Genomic DNA, 19,381 nt, shown 5'->3' on the forward strand with positions numbered 1-19,381 from the left:
ACCCAAGCGTCCCCGTTTGCAAGACTCTCTTGGCCCTCTGTGCAGCGGGAGCCGAGGACGGGTGGGGTGGGATGGGAAGAGCAGCCCTGCGATGTCTACCACACGGGCACGGAAGGGTTGTCTGCCTCTCTGGGGGCCCGGAGCAGGCCCAGCCTAAACCGGCGGCGGCCACTTCCACCCCCAGGGTTGTCTCGGAGACAGGAAGCCCACCACCCTCCCCAGGCGCGCCCTCCGAGCACGCAGAGTCCTGGGTTCGAATGCTGCCGCCCCTCCGTCACCACCCAGGCAACCGGCAGCCCCAAGGACCCGAACTGGACCCCTCTTCTGTAGGGAGTGACCTGACATCCGCAGTTGTGAACTTTCCTTGGGGGGTTGGGGACAAGCCCGGCCCCCTCTTCGTGCTTGCTGAGCCCCAGGGAGAGCACGCATGAGCCAAGATAGGGAGAGGAACCTTAAAATTTTAAATCTTTAATTTCTGTTCTCACGTTTTTCCTTCGTTTTGCTTCCAAAAGGAAAGGAGAGCATAGCTCCGTCGCCTGTACATTGTCCACGGCCTAGGGGCCGGGTCAGGTCCCGACCCCTACCGGCCGGCTGCTTCGAGGACGTGGGGCGCCCGGGGGTTCACATGCAGCCCCCGGGGCCGGGGCGGGGTCCGGGCGCCGCCTTATTGCTGATGTCCCGGTGCGGCTCGGGCCTGCCGCTAGGCTAGGCGCGCTGGCTGGGCAGCTCCTGGGAGATGAAGCGGCGCAGGCGCTCCAGGTACTGGCTGTAGAGCTCGATGTCGTTGTGCCCGGCACCCTCCACCCACAGAGGCTCCACGGCCTTGGGACAGCGCTCGTAGAGCGCCAGCCCGTGCGAGAAGTCGATCACCTCGTCCTCCGTGCCGTGGATGATGAGCACCGGCGACGTGATCTTGGACACCTTCTCGATGCTGCGGGGCGGGGCACGTTAGGCCTCCGCGCCCCAACACCGCCGAGGCCCCGCCCCCTGGGTCCCCGCCCCCGCCCGCGGACCCGCCCCGCTCCGCGCTCACTTGGGGAACGCGTCAAAGCAGTAGGTCTTCTTGGTGTCGGGGAAGGCGACGCGCATGCCCGAGGTGAGCGGGGAGTGCAGCACCACCGCGGCGCACTCGTAGCGCGAGGCCAGGTCCACGGTGGGCACCGTGCCGATGCTCTGCCCGTACAGGACGATGCTGTCTGGGCTGATGCCGTACCTGGCGGCGGTGGGTGCAGATCAGCCGCGACGCAACAAGCACACCCCTCCCACTGCCTGCCCTCCTAGTGCAGTCCCCCGTTCTCCGCGCAGGCTCCAGGTAATAGGGTGGCGCCCAGACACCCTCCCCTGCCTCCCAGCCCCGAGGCGGTCCGCTCAGCAGGGGGGGCAGGACCCACAGGTGTGAGGGGAGCTGGCTGCCCGCAGCCCCAGGCCCCCGGCTCTACCCTCAGTTTCGACAGCATCTACTTGGTCACACCTGGGCAGTGCACCTGTGCGGGCCCTACCTGCGCCGTGTGGTTTCTGGGGGCAGATCCCTGGGGCCTCTCCTGCTCCTCCTGGTCACCAGGCCACCCCCACCCCTACACACACTCGACTAGGGCCACATGCAGAACCTGCTTGGGGCCCTCCTGTCCTCGCTGTTCGGAATTCGACAGCCTTTCCAGGTCGCACGGCAAGGGGGCGTGTCTTCCTCCCAGCACCCGTCACCCTCACCCACCCCCTTGGCCTCGGGGAATGGAGGCAGCCTCGTCCTCTCTCTCGTCTCAGCCAGTTTGCGGCCCCTCAGCTGCTTAGTACAACGTGGGTGAGCAGGCATAGTGGCTCCTGAGGAGAGGTGGGTGGCCACCACCTCCCTCCCTGGGCACCTTTCCTACACAGTGGCCAGGTCCTGACCCCCCCCACGCCCCCTCCACACGGGCCTCCCCCAGCGCCGCCCCAGCACAGTCCTCTCCTGACCCCACAAGGACCCACTCACCACCCTCCCACTGCAGGGGGCCTCCACGGCCTTCCTCCCCACACCCACATCCTGATCTCAAAGGGGGTGCCCCTCCTCCGAGTGGCCAGGGAAGGTCTTCGCCTCACCTGGGCAACCCACCTGGGCACCCAGGTGCCATCTGTACCCGTCCCTGTCCTCCGGCCCCAACCCCCAGGCCTCAGGGATGCCATTTGGCCTTGTGCCTACCACCCTGGCTGCTCCTCCCCGACCTGCTCCCTGGTTCACCATGAGCACTGCTGTGCTGAGCACCAGCCTCGTCCTATCACCCAGCTCCAGGCAGGGACCCCCAGCTGCCACCTGGCTGTCTCCACCTGGACAAATGTGACAGGTGCCGGATGACACAGCTCTTCTTTCCAGGCCTGCCCCGCCCCGGGCCACCACTTGGGCCCCAGCCTCCCACCCTCCTGATGATTCTCAGCTGTTGGGTCTGAGGGACCAGGTCTCTGGAGGTCAAGGCTGGCAGCAGGACAGACGGATGGATGACAGAGCTCAGACCCCTGGCCCTTTGGCGGGGTATGATTCTGCCAGCGACCCCCAGCCAGTGGGGACAGGCTGTGGCAGCCGAGTGTGGACACACACCTGCACCACGCCACCCAGCATGGGTCCCCAGCGCCAGGGTGGTGCCAGGGGACCCTGCTCCCAGGGCCTGCATCAGGGACTGCCTGGTGCATCACTCCAGCAACCAGGGCCCCGCCTCCCCAAGGCAGGCTGGCTGTGGTCCCTGAAGGAGCTGCTTGCGCCAGTCGGCCAGGCAGGGCCAAGATGGGGTGGCCCTGGGCAGGCAGAGGGCACCACCTTCGGGAGGGTGGGGTTGGGTGGGTCTCCCTCTAGAGCAGCACAGGGCGCCGGGCCATCTCTGCACAGAGACTGAGCTATTGTGCTTCAGTGAGCGAGCACGGGTGGAAGGGGGCTGCCAGGACCTGGATGACCAGGGCGGTGGGGTCTGGGGACGGAGATGTAGACCAGACAGCGGGGGCCCTGTCTGAGTCAAGCAAGCAGCTGTGTGCTGGGCACCATGCCTGGGGAGGACCCAGCCTCTGGGAGCTGACCTCCCTCCAGCCACCAGGACTGTGCTGGGTACGAAGCTGCCCGACAGAACCTTCCAGGCCCAGAGGAGACCCTCCTCAGGATGAGGCCAAGCTCCATGACCAGAACCCTGATGCAGAGGCCCGGCCCCTCCCCGCACCCCAAGTGCTCCCTCAGCCTCGGGGCTCCCAGAGTCCTTTCACACCGCCCTCGCACACCACCTCTTGGGCTCAGGAGGGGCCTCGTCCTCTGCCCGCCCCCTCCCTCCAGGCGGAACCTCCATTTCCATGGGGACAGTCCCAGGCCAGCGGCTCCCAGGAGGGGCTCCCCCCAGGGAGGCTGGAGGACCGCCCTCCCCCTGCACACCAAGCACGCCTGTCACCCTGCAGAGGGAACAGGGGTCAGGCCTCTTCCTGTGGCCCAGTGTGGCCGCAGACCAGCTCCCTCTCCTGCGGGGCTACCCACCTGGGCTTCCTCCCACCTGGTCTCACCAGGTCCAGCCACCTGTGAGGAGACACGCCTGCCAGCCCCTCCCCGCCGCGTGAGCTCACCTGGTGCGCAGGGCCTGCCAGGCGGCATCGATGTCGGCGTAGAGGTTCTTCTCGGAGGGCTTGCCCGAGCTCACGCCGTAGCCCGAGTAGTCGTAGGAGAAGATGTTGCAGTTGAGGCGCGTGCCCAGCCCGATGTAGAAGCTGCTCATCTGGCCCAGGTCCACCGCGTTGCCGTGCGAGAAGAGAACCGTGTACCTTGGGGTGGGCAGTGGGGAAGCACAGGTCAGAGGGCGGAGGGGGCAGGAGCCCTGTCGAGGGGAACAGTGCCTGGCTCTGCCCGGCGTGACTCAGGCCACGACACACAGTGGAGTCTCGGGCTTCCGCTCATCAAAGGGGGCCGCTGGGCCCACCGGTCACCTTCTTGGCACAGGTGGACCCCCAGCGTGAGCCCAGGAAGCCGCAGTGACCATCACATTGACGCCCTGGGCAGCAGCCACCTCTCCCCTGGAATTGTTCCTGTTGGAGGGACTCTGACGGCCCGAGGATGGGAGGCACGTCTGCCCACTGCTCGGAACCATCCTGGAGGATGAGACGCGGCCCCTCCGACCACAGGCAAAGAGAGCCAACCCCTGTTCACCGCGGTGCAGCTCTTCCCGCTCCTCCAGGGAATGACCAGGGCCGCCACCTCTGCCCTGTGCCCCATGGCGGCCCTGCCAGGCGGTCATGCCGAGGGCAGGTGACCAGGCTGGATCCCGGCCGACAGCCTTGCAGAGTTTTCTTCCTCCAGCCCCGCTGTGGCCCTAGCCCAGCCCAGCTGAAAGGTAAAAGCTTGCCCTTTGGACCCAGCCTGCTCTGAGGCAGAAGCAGCTGGAAGGCCTCCCTCTGCACCACTGTAGGGCTCCGGCAGTCAGACCTGGCCCAAGCTGCCAGCCAGGCCTCAGGGGCCACCGGCCCAAAGCGGGTGCCGGGCCTCACCAGGCACCCAGGGCCCAGGAGACCGGCCCCGGGCAGGTGAACACTGAGACCCGGAAGCAGATGGCTCCACATCGAGCAGGTGACGTGACACAGCCACTCAGAGCCACCCCCAAGCCTCAGGGTCCTCGTCCACAAGGCAGGGTGCCGAGAGGGCCCCCCAGAGGGCTGCACGTGGAAGGGCCCCCGGCAGTTCCTCGGTGGCCATGGGCAGATCTCATCTGCCGCCCCTTTGGCGAGAAGAATCCCCAGGGTACCCGCACCTCCAGATGGGCTTTCGCCGGTCTCTGGCCATCCAGGGGCCACCACTGGCCGAAACAAGAGCCCTGAGGATGGAGCACATCCTGGGCTCCCACCCCCCACCCGGTCCCTCCACCCTGGGGGGTCGAGTCCGCGTGGCTCACCTGGCGCCGGGCACGCAGCGCACATACATGCAGGAGATGCGGTTGCCCCGGCTGCTCTTGGTCAGGAAGACCTCGATGGTGTCCAGCTCGCGCTGGCTGTACTGGAAGTCGGCGCGATCCATCAGGTGGAGCTTCCAGCGCCCAGGGGTGCCGGCCGAGGCCCGCAGGGTCCCCGAGGGGGCGGCCCCGGCCCCACCGGGCCCGGGCTCGGGCTCAGGCACCAGCGAGTAGGTGGGCTCTGGAGGCAGGAAGGCGAGCTTGGCGGCGATGCGGCCGGGGCAGGGTGGGCAGCAGAAGAGGCAGCAGAGCTCAGTCACCGACAGGCCGTTCATGGCGGGCGCCGGGCCCCGGGGCGGGCCTTGTCCGGCAGGGGAGGGATGGGGGTGCTCGGAGACACGGGCAGGGGGCAGGGCGACCCCCGGCCACCGCCCCAGACGAGAGCCCCGTTAGGAGGCCGCAGCCCAGCCCCATCGCGGTCCAAGCCGAGCCCTTGGGAGCCTCGCAGCCTCGTGTGTCCATGTCGCACAGAGGGAAACCCTGCAGGGGGACAGCAAGATGTGGGGTTCCCCCGGGGCTCCCAAGTGACCTTGGTGGGACCTAAACCTGACCAGGACCCCGCCTGCCACCACCCTTCCTCCGCTGGCAGACACCAACTCTTGACATTTAAGCCCATTCATCAGTCCAGCCTCGGCCTGCAGGCTGTGCGGGGCGATCAGAGCCCTGGCCCACCCAGCTCTCCCCAGCACAGCTCCTGCTCCAGGCCCCGAGAAATGTCACCCCACCCCACTCCCGCCCCGTGCCTCTGTCCACACGGCTGGCCCAGACTCTGCCCTGGGGCCCATCACCATCTGCCACCCCCAGGTGCCACAGCTCAGCCAGGCGAGGACCGACTGCTGACCACAGGGACCCAGGAGCACGCTCCCAGCTCCCAGGGCCTGCGAAGTCCGGAGACAGGAGCCCAGGCAGAGGAAATACAACAAACAAAGGCTCTGGAAACAAAAGCAGGATACATCTCGAGGCTGGGAAGGCCTACTGGGCTGAGACAATGGCTCTCTCCAGTGCTTGGGGCCAGGCCCAGGGGTCAGCCTGCTGCGGGGGGAGGCAGGGCAGGGTCATGGGAGCCTGGGGTTCCTTCCCCAGCTCTGCCAGCTTAGGTGTCTGTGACCTTGGGCAGGTCGCTTAGCCTCCCTGGGCCTCAGTTTCCTCATCTATCAATCAGACACCACTCAGGTCACAGAGACAGTGAATAAGATGAGGGGAAAGTGGTGGAATGGGCCAGGCTCAGAGAAGAAACGCAGAATGTCGTGTGAAACGTGGCCTTGAACAGACTACAGCGAAATTGCTCAAGCAACTACAATCGTACATGGAGCTGCCAACAGGGAGACTGGAAGAAAATACAAAGGTTTGAAAATACAGAATACTCATTTACTACGTTTTCCCTACAGCCTGGAGTAAGGGAGGGACACACGCTCACAACTCAGTGTCAGCAGCAGAGCACCTGAGCCCGTTCTGTTTCGGGGCCACAGCATTTGTAAACCACTGGGCCAGGGACACGCAGATGCAGAGCAGGTCGGCGCAGTCTGAGGCCCAGAAATACACCTGCTCCCTCCAGACCTGTGATCTGAGACCGGGGGCTGCAGAGAGCCGCATCGCAGTCACTCGGATGGGGGCACATGGAGTGGCATGGGAGAGGGTGGCAAAAGCCGAGGCGGGGACACGGACTGCCTCCAGGAGCCCCCAGACTCCCAGGTGGGATGCTCGCTTTACAAGTCCATCACACTGTTCTCAGACGAAGGCAAGTTTGCCCCCCGGGGACACTTGCCAAGGTCTGGAGACATCTTTGGTTGTCGTGACTTGGGGGCGGGGGGGTTACTACTGGCACTGAGTGTGCAGGGCCAGGGGTGCTGCTCAACACCCCACAGTGCCAGGACGCCCTCCCTCCCCCTCCAGAGTGTCAACCAAACCGATGTTGCTCCAACATATTCTCAAAGAGGCCCAGGCCCCAACAGATGACACTGCACTGGTGCTTTGGTGACTTGGCGGGTCTGGAGTTTGGGTGGCACAGGGAAGGCTCGTTTTGAGAGGAAGGCCTGGCTGAGAGCCAGTGGGCAGGTAGGAGGCCTCTGGTGACCCGAGGATGAACAGGTATACTAAGGTGGACACGGTCCTGCTGACCAAGCCAGAAACTGGGGTGCCATCCTTGACACCTCCCTGCACCCTCAGATCCGCCCGTCACAGGGCCTGCTGACTCTGCCTGGGGCATGCACAGTCTCCTTCCTCGCCGGTCCCCCCCCCCTCCCCGGCTGGGCCACCATCACCCACTCTGGGCCATTCTCACCCCAGCTGCCAAAAGATCTTTTCACAACACAAATCTGATCACGCTACCTCCCTTTTTGGGTGCCCCAGTAGCCCCCCTATTTTCAGGATAGAGATCAAAGCCTTCACCACGATCTGCCAGGTCGGCACCAGGCGTGGGGCCGACCTCTCCAGCCTCACGCATCTTGTACCTCACCCTCCCCTGATGAGCCCCACTGCCTCCTCCTGCCTCAGAGCCAAAGCCCCAGCAGTTCCCCTAATCTCACCAGACAGCCCGTGACCCTTGTCCCACCCACCCTTCACATCTCCCTTCCAGCACCCTTCCAAACAGGGTCAGCCCCCCCCGACACACTCTCATGGTTCAGATCTGTCTCTGCAGCTTTTGGTTGCATGTTCAACCATACCCCTCAAACCAAAGAGAAACTCCATGAGGGCAAGACTACTACCTGTTCTTGCTCAGTAACCACTGACTGAACGAATGGACAAAGTACCAGGGGCAAAAGGGAAAGGGGGATGCTACAGTCCGCCAGGTCTGACATCTGACAGAGACGGGGGAAGGTCTCTTCTCAAGCCACGCAGACCTGGGACCTCCCGCTGTCTTTTATGGATGTCACTGAATGTGACCTGAGAGCCGGGCCTCGGACTGGACAGAGCACACCCAGATGCCTCACTCACTGGGCAGGCACCCCTGGCACCAAGAGCCCAGCGATTTCACCCACAAGCACATAATCGGGCACCCCGCTGCCGGGCCCGGTGCAGGCTGGCAGTGTCATGAGGACCAACAAGGAACCAGGCAATTACAATACTCCAGGACGACCTAAATACGGACGACTATGACCGCACCTCATTCAGCCAGTCAGCCTGAAAGGCACAGGCAAAGTGCCGGGTGACAGGGAGCAGGGCGGAGGGGAGAAAACAGGCAAAACCCAGAAGTAACAGCGGGTTCCAGGAACTGCGGGTCCCAGGCTAGAGGGACACTGGGAGGAAGAGGAGAGCAGAGGGATCCTGGAGCCAGAGCTGGGTCGGGCCGCGCCCGTGAGCCCTACTGCAGTTTGGACTTCATCCTGGGGGAAAAGGAGGAGCCCTGGAGGAGTCCCGGGCTGGGAATGGAGCCCGTGGGTTAGGAGCTGTGGATATGCCCTAGCTGTAGCCTGGAGATGGGACTGGAGCAAAGGCTGGGAAGCCTGTCCAGGTGTCCCAGCCCGCCAGAGGACGCCCGCGAAAGGGCAGAGGTATCTTGGAGACGTTTAGGAAGCAGGGCTCCGGCTGCTTCGGCGGGTCCGGGTGTCAGGCTGGGGCACTGGTTCGGGGCCGGGGATAGAGTCCGCGGCTCAGACAGCGCATTCCCCGAAGGCAGGGCCACGTACCCGCAAAGGTGAGAACACACCCCACGTCGGAGGGCTGAATGGACGGCGGACGGCGCTCTGCCGGAATCGGAGACGCCGTCCCGCGGTCCCTGGCCCTGATCCGGGGGTCCTCCGGCTGGGACCGCGGCCGCTCCGGGAGTGCGGGGTCTCGGGGGCGTCCGGCCGGACTGCCCCGGCCTCGCGGCCCGGCCCGGCTCTCCAAACGGCCGCGGGAAGCACTGACACCGCTCCGCGCAGCCGCGCCAGCCCCTGCAGGACACTCACCGCCGCGGCCCGCGCCCCCCGGCCCCGGGGCCGCGCTCCATGGCTCCCGGCCGCCCGCCCGTGCGTCCGTCGATCCCCCGGGGCCCCGGCCCGGTCTCCTCCGCCGCCACCGCCGCCGCTCCCCCGCTGGCGGAAGTGAACCTCACTCCCACCGCCGCCCCGGAAGTGACGCGCAGGTGTGCGCGAGGGCCGGAGGGGCCGGGGGCCAGGAGCCGGGCGCGGGGCAGGGTTTGGGGGTGGAGCTGGCTCCCTGGAGGGGCGGGGCACGTCGTGGTGGGCGGGGCACTAGTGGGTGGGCGGGGCCAGGGCTTTGGGTTCCCCCTAGATTTCAGGCAGTGGAGACTCACAACCATACATTCGATCCTCCACTCATTCCAGGGCCAGGACTCGGGTGAGGCAAGTGAGGCACTCGCCTAGAAAATAAGCTTACAGCGTGCCAAAAAACTCAGTAGTCAACATAAAAAAAAATATTTTAACGCACTACTAAAAAACCCACAAAGTTTTGTTGGAACCAGGCCCCTGACTGGGGTGAGGCGAGTCATCCTGCCTTTATTTAAAATCTTGATATTTTATTCATCATGGGTTCTTTTGCCTTGGTTTTGGCTTTTTTACTAATGCAATTAAAATATTATGGATCGGGGACTTCCCTGGTGGTCCAGTAGTTCCAGTGGTTAAGACTCCGCACCTCCACTGCAGCGGGCACGGGTTCCATGCCTGGTCAGGGAACTAAGATCCCGCATGCCGCGCGGGGCAGCCAAATAAATAAATAATATAATAAAATATTATGGATCGCGAGCCCCTCCCACTCAGCTCACCCCGCGGGCAGGGAGGCGGATGGTTACAGAGCTGAAGGTAGGGGAGATGAAAAAGGATGTCAGTTGAGAGCAAAGTGGCAGTGTGGCTGAAGGTGACCAGGGAACCTCTTCGAGGGTAGTCAGGGCAGGCCTTCCTGAGGAGTGACAGGGACAGGGGCAGGAAGGCTGCAGAGGCCAACAGGGCCCAGTCTGAGGCAGGGAGATGAGTTAGTGGGACAGCCTCGTCACTCCAGGCCTCCGCCCTTTGCGTGTGCCTTTCCCTGGGCCGGCAAGCATATTCCAGCTCAGAATCCGCCCCACCAGCTGCAGGCAACCCCAGGCCCCTCTCCTCCCCGGGGAGCCTAACCTTCAGCTTCATTTGCAGAGATAAGCCTCCCTGGGCAGCCCTCCCCCAGGGCCCCATTCCCGGAGAGGCTTAGGCTCAGGAGTGGACACTGTCCAGAGGTAGTTTCCAGCCGGTTTCCTCTGGCCCCCGGCCCCGGGCTCAGCTGCCACCTTCCACAGCCATGTGCCAGGGGGCTGTTGAGGGGTGCCCCGGAGTTCCCCTGCCTCGGCTGCCCCCCTCAGGGCTCCTGGCGTCAGCTGTTCTCCTGAGGTCCAAAGGTCACACCTGGGCCAGGCTCCTTCCAGTTTCCTTGTGCCAGAACAGGAAGAGGCCTGTCGGCAGCCTCCTTCCCGGCCCCCCCCCACCCCCCGCGCCCATCTTCCCCTCCAGGCCCTCTTCCCCTGGGCTAGAAAGGGCCAGAGCAGTGGCGCCTCCAGAAAGCCCAGCTCCACCAGGACTGAAATGCCCTAAGGGGAACACCTGTGAAGGGGGTGGCCAGGAGGTGGGGATAGGCTTAATCCCCACCTAAATGTGGCCTGCCCCGCTCCCACGGAGTTCCCCCACCAACCAGAGGGCACTCTGCAAGGATGAAGGCGCTGCTGTGAATGTCCCAAGGCCTCAGAAGGTCAGTCACCCCTCTCTCCTCCCCTCCCCAAAGCCCCTGCTTGGTGTTGCCATGCAGCTGCTGGCCCATTTTCCCCACCTCTTTTTTTTTTTTTTTGGTTGCACCACGAGGCGTGTGGGATCTAGTTCCCCAACCAGGAATCGAACCCATGCCTCCTGCATTGGAAGTGCGGAGTCTTAACCACTGGACCACCAGGGAAGTCCCTTCCCCACCTCTTTTGCCCCTGCTCTCTCTGCCCCAGCCAAACCATCCTTGCCAAGTTTGTTCCTACCTCAGGGCCTTTGCACAAGTGGTACCTACTGCCTGGAGTGCCCCCAGATAGACACATGGCCAGCTTCTCCTCCTCTTCAAGCACCTGCTCAAATATAACCTCCTCAGAAAGCCCTCCCTGACCACCCCCAGTCAAAATCCCTACCACACCCTATTCATTTCCATCATAGAACTTGACATCATTATATTGAGTTGTTTGCTTGTCATCTGTCTTCCCCCCATTCCATGAGCTCCCCGGGGCAGGGACCCAGGCTCTTACCACCAGATCCCCAGCTGTCTCCCATGCTGTCTGATGAATCAATGGATGCACAGGAGGAGGGTAGTTCCCAGCCCAGAGGAAGGCTTTCGGGAGGGTGGAGGGAGGCTCCACGAGCTTTTGGGTGCCACCGGCACAGACCTCAGGCTGGCGGGATGCTGTGCTTTTCCTCCTCTCCCGAGACACTCAACCCACTGGCAAAATAACGTGACCACAGGAATCAATGGTCTTAAAAGCAATCCTGTTTGAGGAAAAGATCAAGAGGTCACATATTTCCCATCCTTGGGGCAAGGGAGACACCGCACATGCGCAGAAAGCCTCCTTCGGGGACAAAAAGGAGGGGGCGTCACCCCATAATAGGTGATGCCAAGGCCCCCCATAGGCCTCTGGGCTGGAATCCATCTTGGAAAAAAGTTGCGCACACGTGCTGGGGAGGGTCCTAGGGCAGTTCAGGTGTGGAAAAATAAGCCAGATAATTGGCCAAAGGTAAACAAAGACCCGGAAGAACTGCCCTATATGAATGACTTAACCGCCTCTTTACTGCGCTCCTCCTCATTAGGGGGGACGCCCATATCCTTTCTGTCCAGGGGTGCATCTCTGCCTTGCTTCTGTCTTAACTAAACAAATTGTTTTTCTGTGTGCTCTGCCGCTTGTTGTGCTGTGTCTCTAATAACAGACTTTGTACCTGTTTTTTACAGTTTTTGCCTCCTTGAGAAATGCATTTTTCAATGGGAGCAAGAGCCAGGGGAACCTTGCTTCTAGCCTCTAGCCCCTGGTGGACCAGCGGCTAGGATTCCTGGTTTTCATCCAGGCTGCCCAGGTCCAATTCCTGGGTGGGGAACTAAGATCTCACTTCAAGCCCCCGCTCACTGCTGTCTCTCTCCGAGATCAATCCCACCTGGAGCCATGAGTCCCAGCCCCGCACTATCCAGTATGGAGGCCATCAGCCCCAAGCCACTATTTAAATTGAAATGACTTGATTAGAAGTAAATAAAATTTAAATTTCACTTTTCCAGTCGCTATGGGCTCATTTTCAAGTGCTCAAGAGCCACCTGGTGCTGGGGGCTCCCATTTTGGATGGCACAGATGGAGAACAAGTCCATCACCTGGAAAGTTCTAGAAGCACCGGTCTAGCCCCTGAGCTCCAAGAGGAAAGGCATCTGCATCGGTATCCGTTTGGTTTCCTGTTGTGCCTACCTTTGGGCTTAGCATTCAGTCAGTGCTCAATGAATGTTTGAAGGAGGGAGGGAGGAAAGAAGGAATTCTCCTTGTAGGAATCAAAGTAAATAATCTGATGAAGATAGCAAGTTCTATCCATAGATGTCCATCCCTGCATTATTTACAATAGTGCAAAGTGTCCATCGACAGAGGAATGCATAAAGAAGATGTGGTACGTATATACAATGGAATATTACTCAGCCATAAAAAAGAACAAAATAATGCCATTTGCCGAGACGTGGATGGACCTAGAGATTGTCACAGAGAGTGAAGTAAGTCAGAAAGAGAAAAACAAATGTCATATAATATCGCTTATATGTGGAATCTAGAAAAATGGTACAGATGAACTTATTGGCAAAGCAGAAATAGAGTCACAGATGTAGAGAACAAACTTATGGTTACCAAGAAGGGAAGGGGTGGTGGTGGGACGAACTGGGAGGTTGGGATTGACATATATACACTACAATGTATAAAATAGGTAACTAATGAGAACCTACTTTATAGCACAGGGCAGGGGTCCCCAACCCCCGGGCCGCGGACAGGTACCCATCCCTGGCCTGTTAGGAACCAGCTGCACAGCACGAAGTTAGCGGTGGGCGAGCGAGGGAAGCGTCATCTGCCTCTCCCCATCGCTTGCATTACCGCCTGAATCATCCCCCCCACCCCCTCACCCCCGCCCCCGCCCCCTGCCCCCAGTCCGTGGAAAAATTTTCTTCCGTGAAACCAGTCTCTGGTGCCAAAAAGTTTGGGAATGCTGGCACAAGGAACTCTACTCAGTGCTCTGTGGTGACCTAAATGGGAAGGAAATCTAAAGAAGAGGGGATGTATGTACATGTATGACTGATTCACTTTGCTGTGCAGCAGAAACTAACACAACATTGTAAAGCAACTATACTCCAAAAAAAAAATAAAAGAAAATATAAAAGAAAACAGAAAAACATCCTCAAAGTGAAGAGAGGAAATTAAGTAAAAAGATTATGGTCAACCCTTGATGAAAAAAACTGCAGCCCTGAGGTATGCGGACCCATACTAGGCTGTCGGTCTTTTTTTTAAAAAAACAGTTTTGGGGGACTTCCCTGGTGGTGCAGTGGTTAAGAACCTGCCTGCCAGTGCAGGGGACACGGGTTCGAGCCCTGGTCCGGGAAGATCCCACATGCCGCACAGCAACTAAGCCTGAGCGCCACAACTCCTGAGCCTGTGCTCTAGAGCCCACGAGCCATAACTACTGAGCCCACGTGCTGAAGCTACTGAAGCCCGCGCGCCTAGAGCCCGTGCTCCACAACAAGAGAAGCCACCGCAATGAGAAGCCCGCGCACCATAACGAAGAGTAGCCCCCGCTCACCACAAGTAGAGAAAGCCTGCGCGCAGCAATGAAGACCCAACGCAGCCAAAAATAAATAAATTTTTTAAAAAAAGTTTTACTTTGATTTATGTTTTTATGGGAAATATATTTACATGGTTCAAAATTCTAAGGGTTTAAAAGGCTGTGCAGAAAACATCTCTCCCCCAAACCTGTTGCGCAGGAAACAGATGACCCCATCCTAAGGCGGCCAGTATTCCCAGTTGCAACCGATTCAGTGCCGAGAAACCCAGGCATCTGTGTTCACCTGTGAGCAGGTGTAAAGACACAATCCCCATTCTTCTTATTATTTTTTGACACATATAGTAGCTTTCAGCAACCCTGCACTTGCGATCCTCTCATGCAACCCCTAGGGCTGGCCCACTGTTTGTGTACACAGTCCGCTCTTGCTGGACACTTAGGTTGTTTCCGCTGTGGGCGGGACAAAAACAGCGCTTGGGGCATTTCCCACTTGTGGGCGGGACTTGCGGGGAAGATTCCTGGAAGCAGAGGATTCTAATGAGAAGATTCACACGCCACATCCAGCAAACAGTGCAACCAGCGCAACTATAGCCGACACCCCCGCCCCCAAACACACGCCACAGTGGGAACGGGGGGGACGCTGGGGGATGAGGTTACAGGAGATTTTTTTTTTTCTTCTTCATTCCCTGATGTGTCTTCTGAGTTTTTGTTGGTTTTGCCAGGCAAAGGGAGTGTTTCACTGTTAGGATCAGCCAGAAGCTGAGATAAAACTAGATGCCTAAGGGAAGGCTGGCTATTAAAAATTAATGTTTGTGGGACTTTCCTGGTGGCGCAGTGGCTAAGAATCCACCTGCCAATGCAGGGGACACAGGTTCAAGCCCTGGTCTGGGAAGATGCCGCATGCCACACGGAGCAACTAAGCCGGTGCATCACAGCTATTGAGCCTGTGCTCTAGAGCCCACGAGCCACAACTACTGAGCCCGCGTGCCGCAACTACTGAAGCCCGCGCGCGTAGAGCCTGTGCTCTGCAACAGAGAGAAGCCACCGCAGTGAGAAGCCCACTCACCGCAATGAAGTTTAGCACCCACTCGCCGCAACTAAAGAAAGCCCGCGTGCAACAATGAAGACCCAACGCAGCCAAAAATTAATTAATTAATTGATTAATTTTTAAAAATTAATGTTTGTGCTTCTGGGTACAGACCCAAAAGAACTGAAAGCAGGTACTCAAACAGATACCTGTACAGGAATGTTCACAGCAGCATGGTTCTCAGCAGCCAAAGGTAGAAGCAACATGTGTGGATCGATGGATGAACAAAACGTGGTCCATCCACACAGTGGAATGTTATTCAGCCTTATAAAGGAAGGAGATTCTGACACCTGCTACCATATGAATGAACCTTGAGGACATGATGCTCAGTGAGAGAAACCACACATAGAAGGACAAATATTGTCTGATTCCACTCATGTGAGGTCCCAAGAGGAGTCACATCCACAGAGACAGGAAGTAGATGGTGGGGGCCAGGGGCTGGGGGAGGGGCTGAGGAGTCAGTGTTTCATGGGGACAGAGCTTCAGTTTGGGAAGATGAGAAAGTTCTGGAGATGATGGCGGGGATGGTTGCCCGACAATGTGAATGTGCTTAATGCCACTGAGCTGTGTGCTTAAAAATGTTTAAGATGGAAAATTTATAGTATGTGTATTTTAACACAATAAAATAAATAAAACTTTATGAAACCAGGAAGTGGAGGGAGGGCTGCAGGTGGTTGGGGGCAGTGCCAGCCTCCTGGGCTGAGACCCGTGGAGTCACCCAGGACCTCGCGCTCAGAAGGGCCGCACCCATGATCTACTGCTCTGTGGTTCTGACAGGGCACGGAAGGAAGTGGGGGGGAGGGTCTGAAAATAACACTGCTCACCCAGCTGATTGCGGGTGGGGACGGGGAGAGGGGCTTGGATGGGACTTTTCTGAGGAAGCCCCCTCCCCGGAACCCAGCCCCGCTCCTTCCCTGGACACAGCCAGACCTTGCACCACGGCCCTACCAGCCCAGCCTCAGGAGTTGGGTTTCAAAGCAAAGAGGTGCAGGAGGACCACCCTAAGAGCTTGGATGAGGGTTCTCAAGAGAAGCAGAACCAATAGAATATATAAGGATACAAATATAGATATATTGTGGAGGCTTCCCTGGCGGTCCAGTGGTTAAGACTCTGCACTTCCAATGCAGGGGGTGGGTTCGATCCCTGGTCAGGGAACTAAGATCCCACATGCCACGCGGCCAAAAAAATAAAGAAAGAAAATTTAATAATGTATAGATATAGATATATTGCTACCCAGAAAGAGATGTATAATCAGGATTATGGAGGCTGAGAAGTCCGTCTATCTGGATCTACCATCTACAAGCTGGACACCCAGGAGACCTGGTGCTGTAAGGCCAAAGGCAGGAGGTGATGGATGGACCTGCCAGCTGTCAGGCAGAAGGGACAGATTCTCCCTTCTTTTGCCTTGCTTGTTATTCATGTCCACAATGGACTGGTTGATACCCACTTAGGCGAGGGCCATCTGCTTTACGGGGTCCACCAATTCAAAGGACCACCTCATCCGGAAAGCCCTGCACAGACACACCCAGAAATCAAGTTTAAAAAAGGAAGATATATTGGGAATTCCCTGGCGGTCCAGTGGTTAGGACTCGAAGCTTCCACTGCAGAGGGCGCGGGTTCAATCGCTGGTTGGGGGACTAAGATTCTGCAAGCCACGGTGGTGAGGACAAAAAAAAAAAAAAAAGATGTATCTTACAGAGCGTAATGTGGCACGACTGAATGAAATCACACACATACAGGCAAATGTTGCGACGGTAAAAAGATCCGTGGTGGCCAGGGGTTGGGGGAAGGAGGGGATGACTAGGTGAAGCACGGAGGGGTTTCAGGGCAGTGAAAATACTCTGTGTGATGCCATAGTGATAGATGCCTCTCATTATGCATTTGTCCAAACCCGTAGACTGTTCACCAGGAAGAGTGAATCCTAGTGTCAACTGCAGACAATGGCTGATAATGACCTGTCAGTGTAGGTTCATCCTTGTCACAAATGTCCCATCTGGTGGGGGATGTTGATAGCGGGGGAGGCTATGCGTGGGGGGGGGGAGGGGAAGTGGGAAATCTCTGTACCTTCTGCTCAATTTTGCTGGGAACGTAAAACTGCTCTGAGAAATTGTATTTAAAAACTGCACACAAGGGGGACTTCCTCGGTGGTGCAGTGGTTAAGAATCTGCCTGCCAATGCAGGGGACATGGGTTCGAGCCCTGGTCCGGGAAGATCCCACATGCCGCAGAGGAACTAAGCCCGTGCGCCACAACTACTGAGCCTGCGAGCCACAACTACTGAAGCCCATGCGCCTAGATCCCATGCTCTGCAACAAGAGAAACCACCGCAGTGAGAAGCCCGAGCACTGCAACGAAGAGTAGCCCCTGCTCGCTGCAACTAGAGAAAGCCCCCGTGCAGCAACAAAGACCCAATGCAGCCAAAAATAAATAAATTAAAAAAAAAAAACTGCACACAAGGGACTTCCCTGGTGGCGCAGTGTTTAAGACTCTGTGCTCCAATGGAGAGGGCCCAGGTTCAATCCCTGGTCAGGGAACTAGATCCCACATGTGTGCTGCACCTAACAGTTCGCATGCCACAAATAAGGAGCCAGCAAGTCGCAACTAAGGAGCCCTCGAGCCGCAACTAAAACCAAGTGCAACAACAACAACAGCAAAAAGAATACCTTAAAAAAACAAAAACAAAAACAAAAAAAGCTGCACGCAAATATCTACAATCCTGTGCATGTGACCCACTGCCAGCCCCAGCCTCAGCCCCCCTCCCCAGAGGCCCCTCCTGCCCTGTCCCAGTCCCTCCCCTACCAGAGGTCACCACTGGTTGACTTTCATCACCATTGACATGTTTTGTCCAATTTTGTACTTTCTGTAAAAGGAGTCTTACAGCTTGTTCTCTCCAGACCAGCTTCATCCACTCCACACTGTGTCAGGGAATGCAGGACAAGGTTGCATGCAGAGGGCACTCACCTTTTTCCTTGCTGCATAGTATTCCATTGTGTAAACATACCACCATTTCTTTTTTAAAAAACAGGTTAAAAACCGTTCAATTTGGGACTTCCCTGGAGGTACAGTGGTTAAGAATCACCCGCCAATGCAGGGGACACAGGTTCGAGCCCTGGTCCGGGAAGATCCCACATGCCGCGGAGCAGCTAAGCCCGTGCACCACAACTACTGAGCCTGCGCTCTAGAGCCCACGTGCCACAACTACTGAGCCCGAGTGCCACAACAACTGAAGCCCGCACACCTAGAGCCCGTGCTCTGCAACAAGAGAAGCCACCACAATGAGAAGCCCCTGCACTGCAACAAAGAGTAGCCCCTGCTCACCGCAACTAGAGAAAACCCACGCCCAGCAACAAAGACCCAACGCAGCCAAAAATAAATAAATAAATAAATAAATACATATATACATAAAGAAATGAATTTATTTAAAAAAACCGTTCAATTTCATTAATTTACATATATTAAATTCACAAATAGTCTAAATGAAGTCTTTCACAGTGCACTGTATGATCCTAAGTCAAAATACAGATTACAAGAATTCAGAAGCATTCTTGTTCTTCTGATGCACTGACCTGAGAATTGTGATTTCTCTTTTTTCTTTTTTTGAAGTATACTTGATTTACAATGTTGTGTTACTTACTGCTGTACAGCAAAGTGATTCAGTTATACATATATATACTTTTTTTCTTCGGCCGCACTGTGTAGCATGCGTGATCTTAGTTCCCTGACCAGGGATCGAACCTGTGCCCCCTGCAGTGGAAGCGTGGAGTCTTAACCACTGGACTGCCAGGGAAGTCCTTACATTCTTTTTTGTTAAATATATGTTCTTTTTCACTATGGTTTATCATTGTTTATTATGTACCACCATTTCATGACCCATCTCTTGCAAATGGACACTTGGGTGGTTTCCACTTTGGGGCTATTATGAACACAGCTGCTATGAGTCTTTTCCTGGCTGTGTATATATATTTTTTTTTTACTTTTGGCTGAGTTGGGTCCTCGTTGCTGCGCACGGACTTTCTTTAGTTGCGGTGAGCGGGGGCTACTCTTCGTTGCAGTGCGCGGGCTTCTCATTGCAGTGGCTTCTCTTGCTGTGGAGTATGGTCTCTAGGTGTGCGGGCTTCCGTAGTTGTGGCACGTGGGCTCAGTAGTTGTGGCTCGCAGGCTCTAGAGCGCAGGCTCAGTAGTTGTGGCGCGCAGGCTTAGTTGCCCCGCAGCATATGGGATCTTCCCGGACCAGGGCTCGAACCCATGTGCCCTGCATTGGCAGGCGGATGCTTAACCACTGAGCCACGAGGGAAGCCCGCACTCATATTTTACTGGGTACTGTATTCGTTTGCCTGGGCCGCCATAACACAGTACCACAGTCTGGGGGCTTAAACAACAGACATTGATTCTCTCCCAGTTCTGGAGGCTCCAAAGATTGACATGTGGGCAGGGCTGGTTCCCTCTGAGGCCTCTCTCCTTGACAGCCATCTTATCCCCATGTCCTCTCATGGTCATCCCTCTGTTCAAGCCTGTGTCCTAATCTCCTCTTCTTACAAGGGCACCAGTCAGATGGGATTAGGGTCTAGACCCATTTTACCCTAATTAACTCTGTAAAGACCCTGTCTGCAAATACAGCCACATTCTGAGGTCCAG

General features: G+C 57.6%; 1 protein-coding gene and 1 long non-coding RNA gene across 3 annotated transcripts; one reads left to right on the forward strand and one right to left on the reverse strand.

The window, feature by feature from the left end:
- Nucleotides 1-452: 452 nt before the first annotated feature.
- Nucleotides 453-8,964, reverse strand: ABHD17A (abhydrolase domain containing 17A, depalmitoylase). 2 transcript variants are annotated; one of them, XM_036846006.1, is made up of 5 exons: nucleotides 8,831-8,964; nucleotides 4,884-5,420; nucleotides 3,568-3,762; nucleotides 1,034-1,213; nucleotides 453-931 (listed from the first exon to the last, which is right to left on the reverse strand). In XM_036846006.1, exons 2-5 carry the CDS (start codon nucleotides 5,213-5,215, stop codon nucleotides 706-708), a joined length of 933 nt encoding a protein of 310 aa, XP_036701901.1. In that variant the 5' UTR covers nucleotides 5,216-5,420; nucleotides 8,831-8,964; the 3' UTR covers nucleotides 453-705. The 2 variants fall into 2 exon arrangements, with proteins under 2 accessions (XP_036701901.1, XP_036701902.1); XM_036846007.1 differs by lacking the exon at nucleotides 8,831-8,964 and adding an exon at nucleotides 8,567-8,805.
- A 1,412-nt stretch (nucleotides 8,965-10,376) lies between these two features.
- LOC118892443 lies at nucleotides 10,377-17,386 on the forward strand. The gene is made up of 2 exons (XR_005019301.1): nucleotides 10,377-10,595; nucleotides 17,204-17,386. It is a non-coding gene; the product is annotated as an uncharacterized LOC118892443 (long non-coding RNA).
- Nucleotides 17,387-19,381: the final 1,995 nt, after the last annotated feature.

This window comes from Balaenoptera musculus, chromosome 3 (assembly GCF_009873245.2).
Source record: "Balaenoptera musculus isolate JJ_BM4_2016_0621 chromosome 3, mBalMus1.pri.v3, whole genome shotgun sequence".
NCBI lineage: Eukaryota > Metazoa > Chordata > Mammalia > Artiodactyla > Balaenopteridae > Balaenoptera > Balaenoptera musculus.

Excerpts from the sequence above, each read along its gene's own strand:
- ABHD17A (XM_036846006.1), bottom strand. The coding sequence starts at position 5,215 with ATGAACGGCCTGTCGGTGACTGAGCTCTGCTGCCTCTTCTGCTGCCCA. Across the intron at positions 3,763-4,883 it reads CGCTGCGTGCCCGGCGCCAG|GTACACGGTTCTCTTCTCGC; the intron begins GTGAGCCACGCG and ends GCCCACCCCAAG. Across the intron at positions 932-1,033 it reads TGCTTTGACGCGTTCCCCAA|CATCGAGAAGGTGTCCAAGA; the intron begins GTGAGCGCGGAG and ends CCCGCCCCGCAG.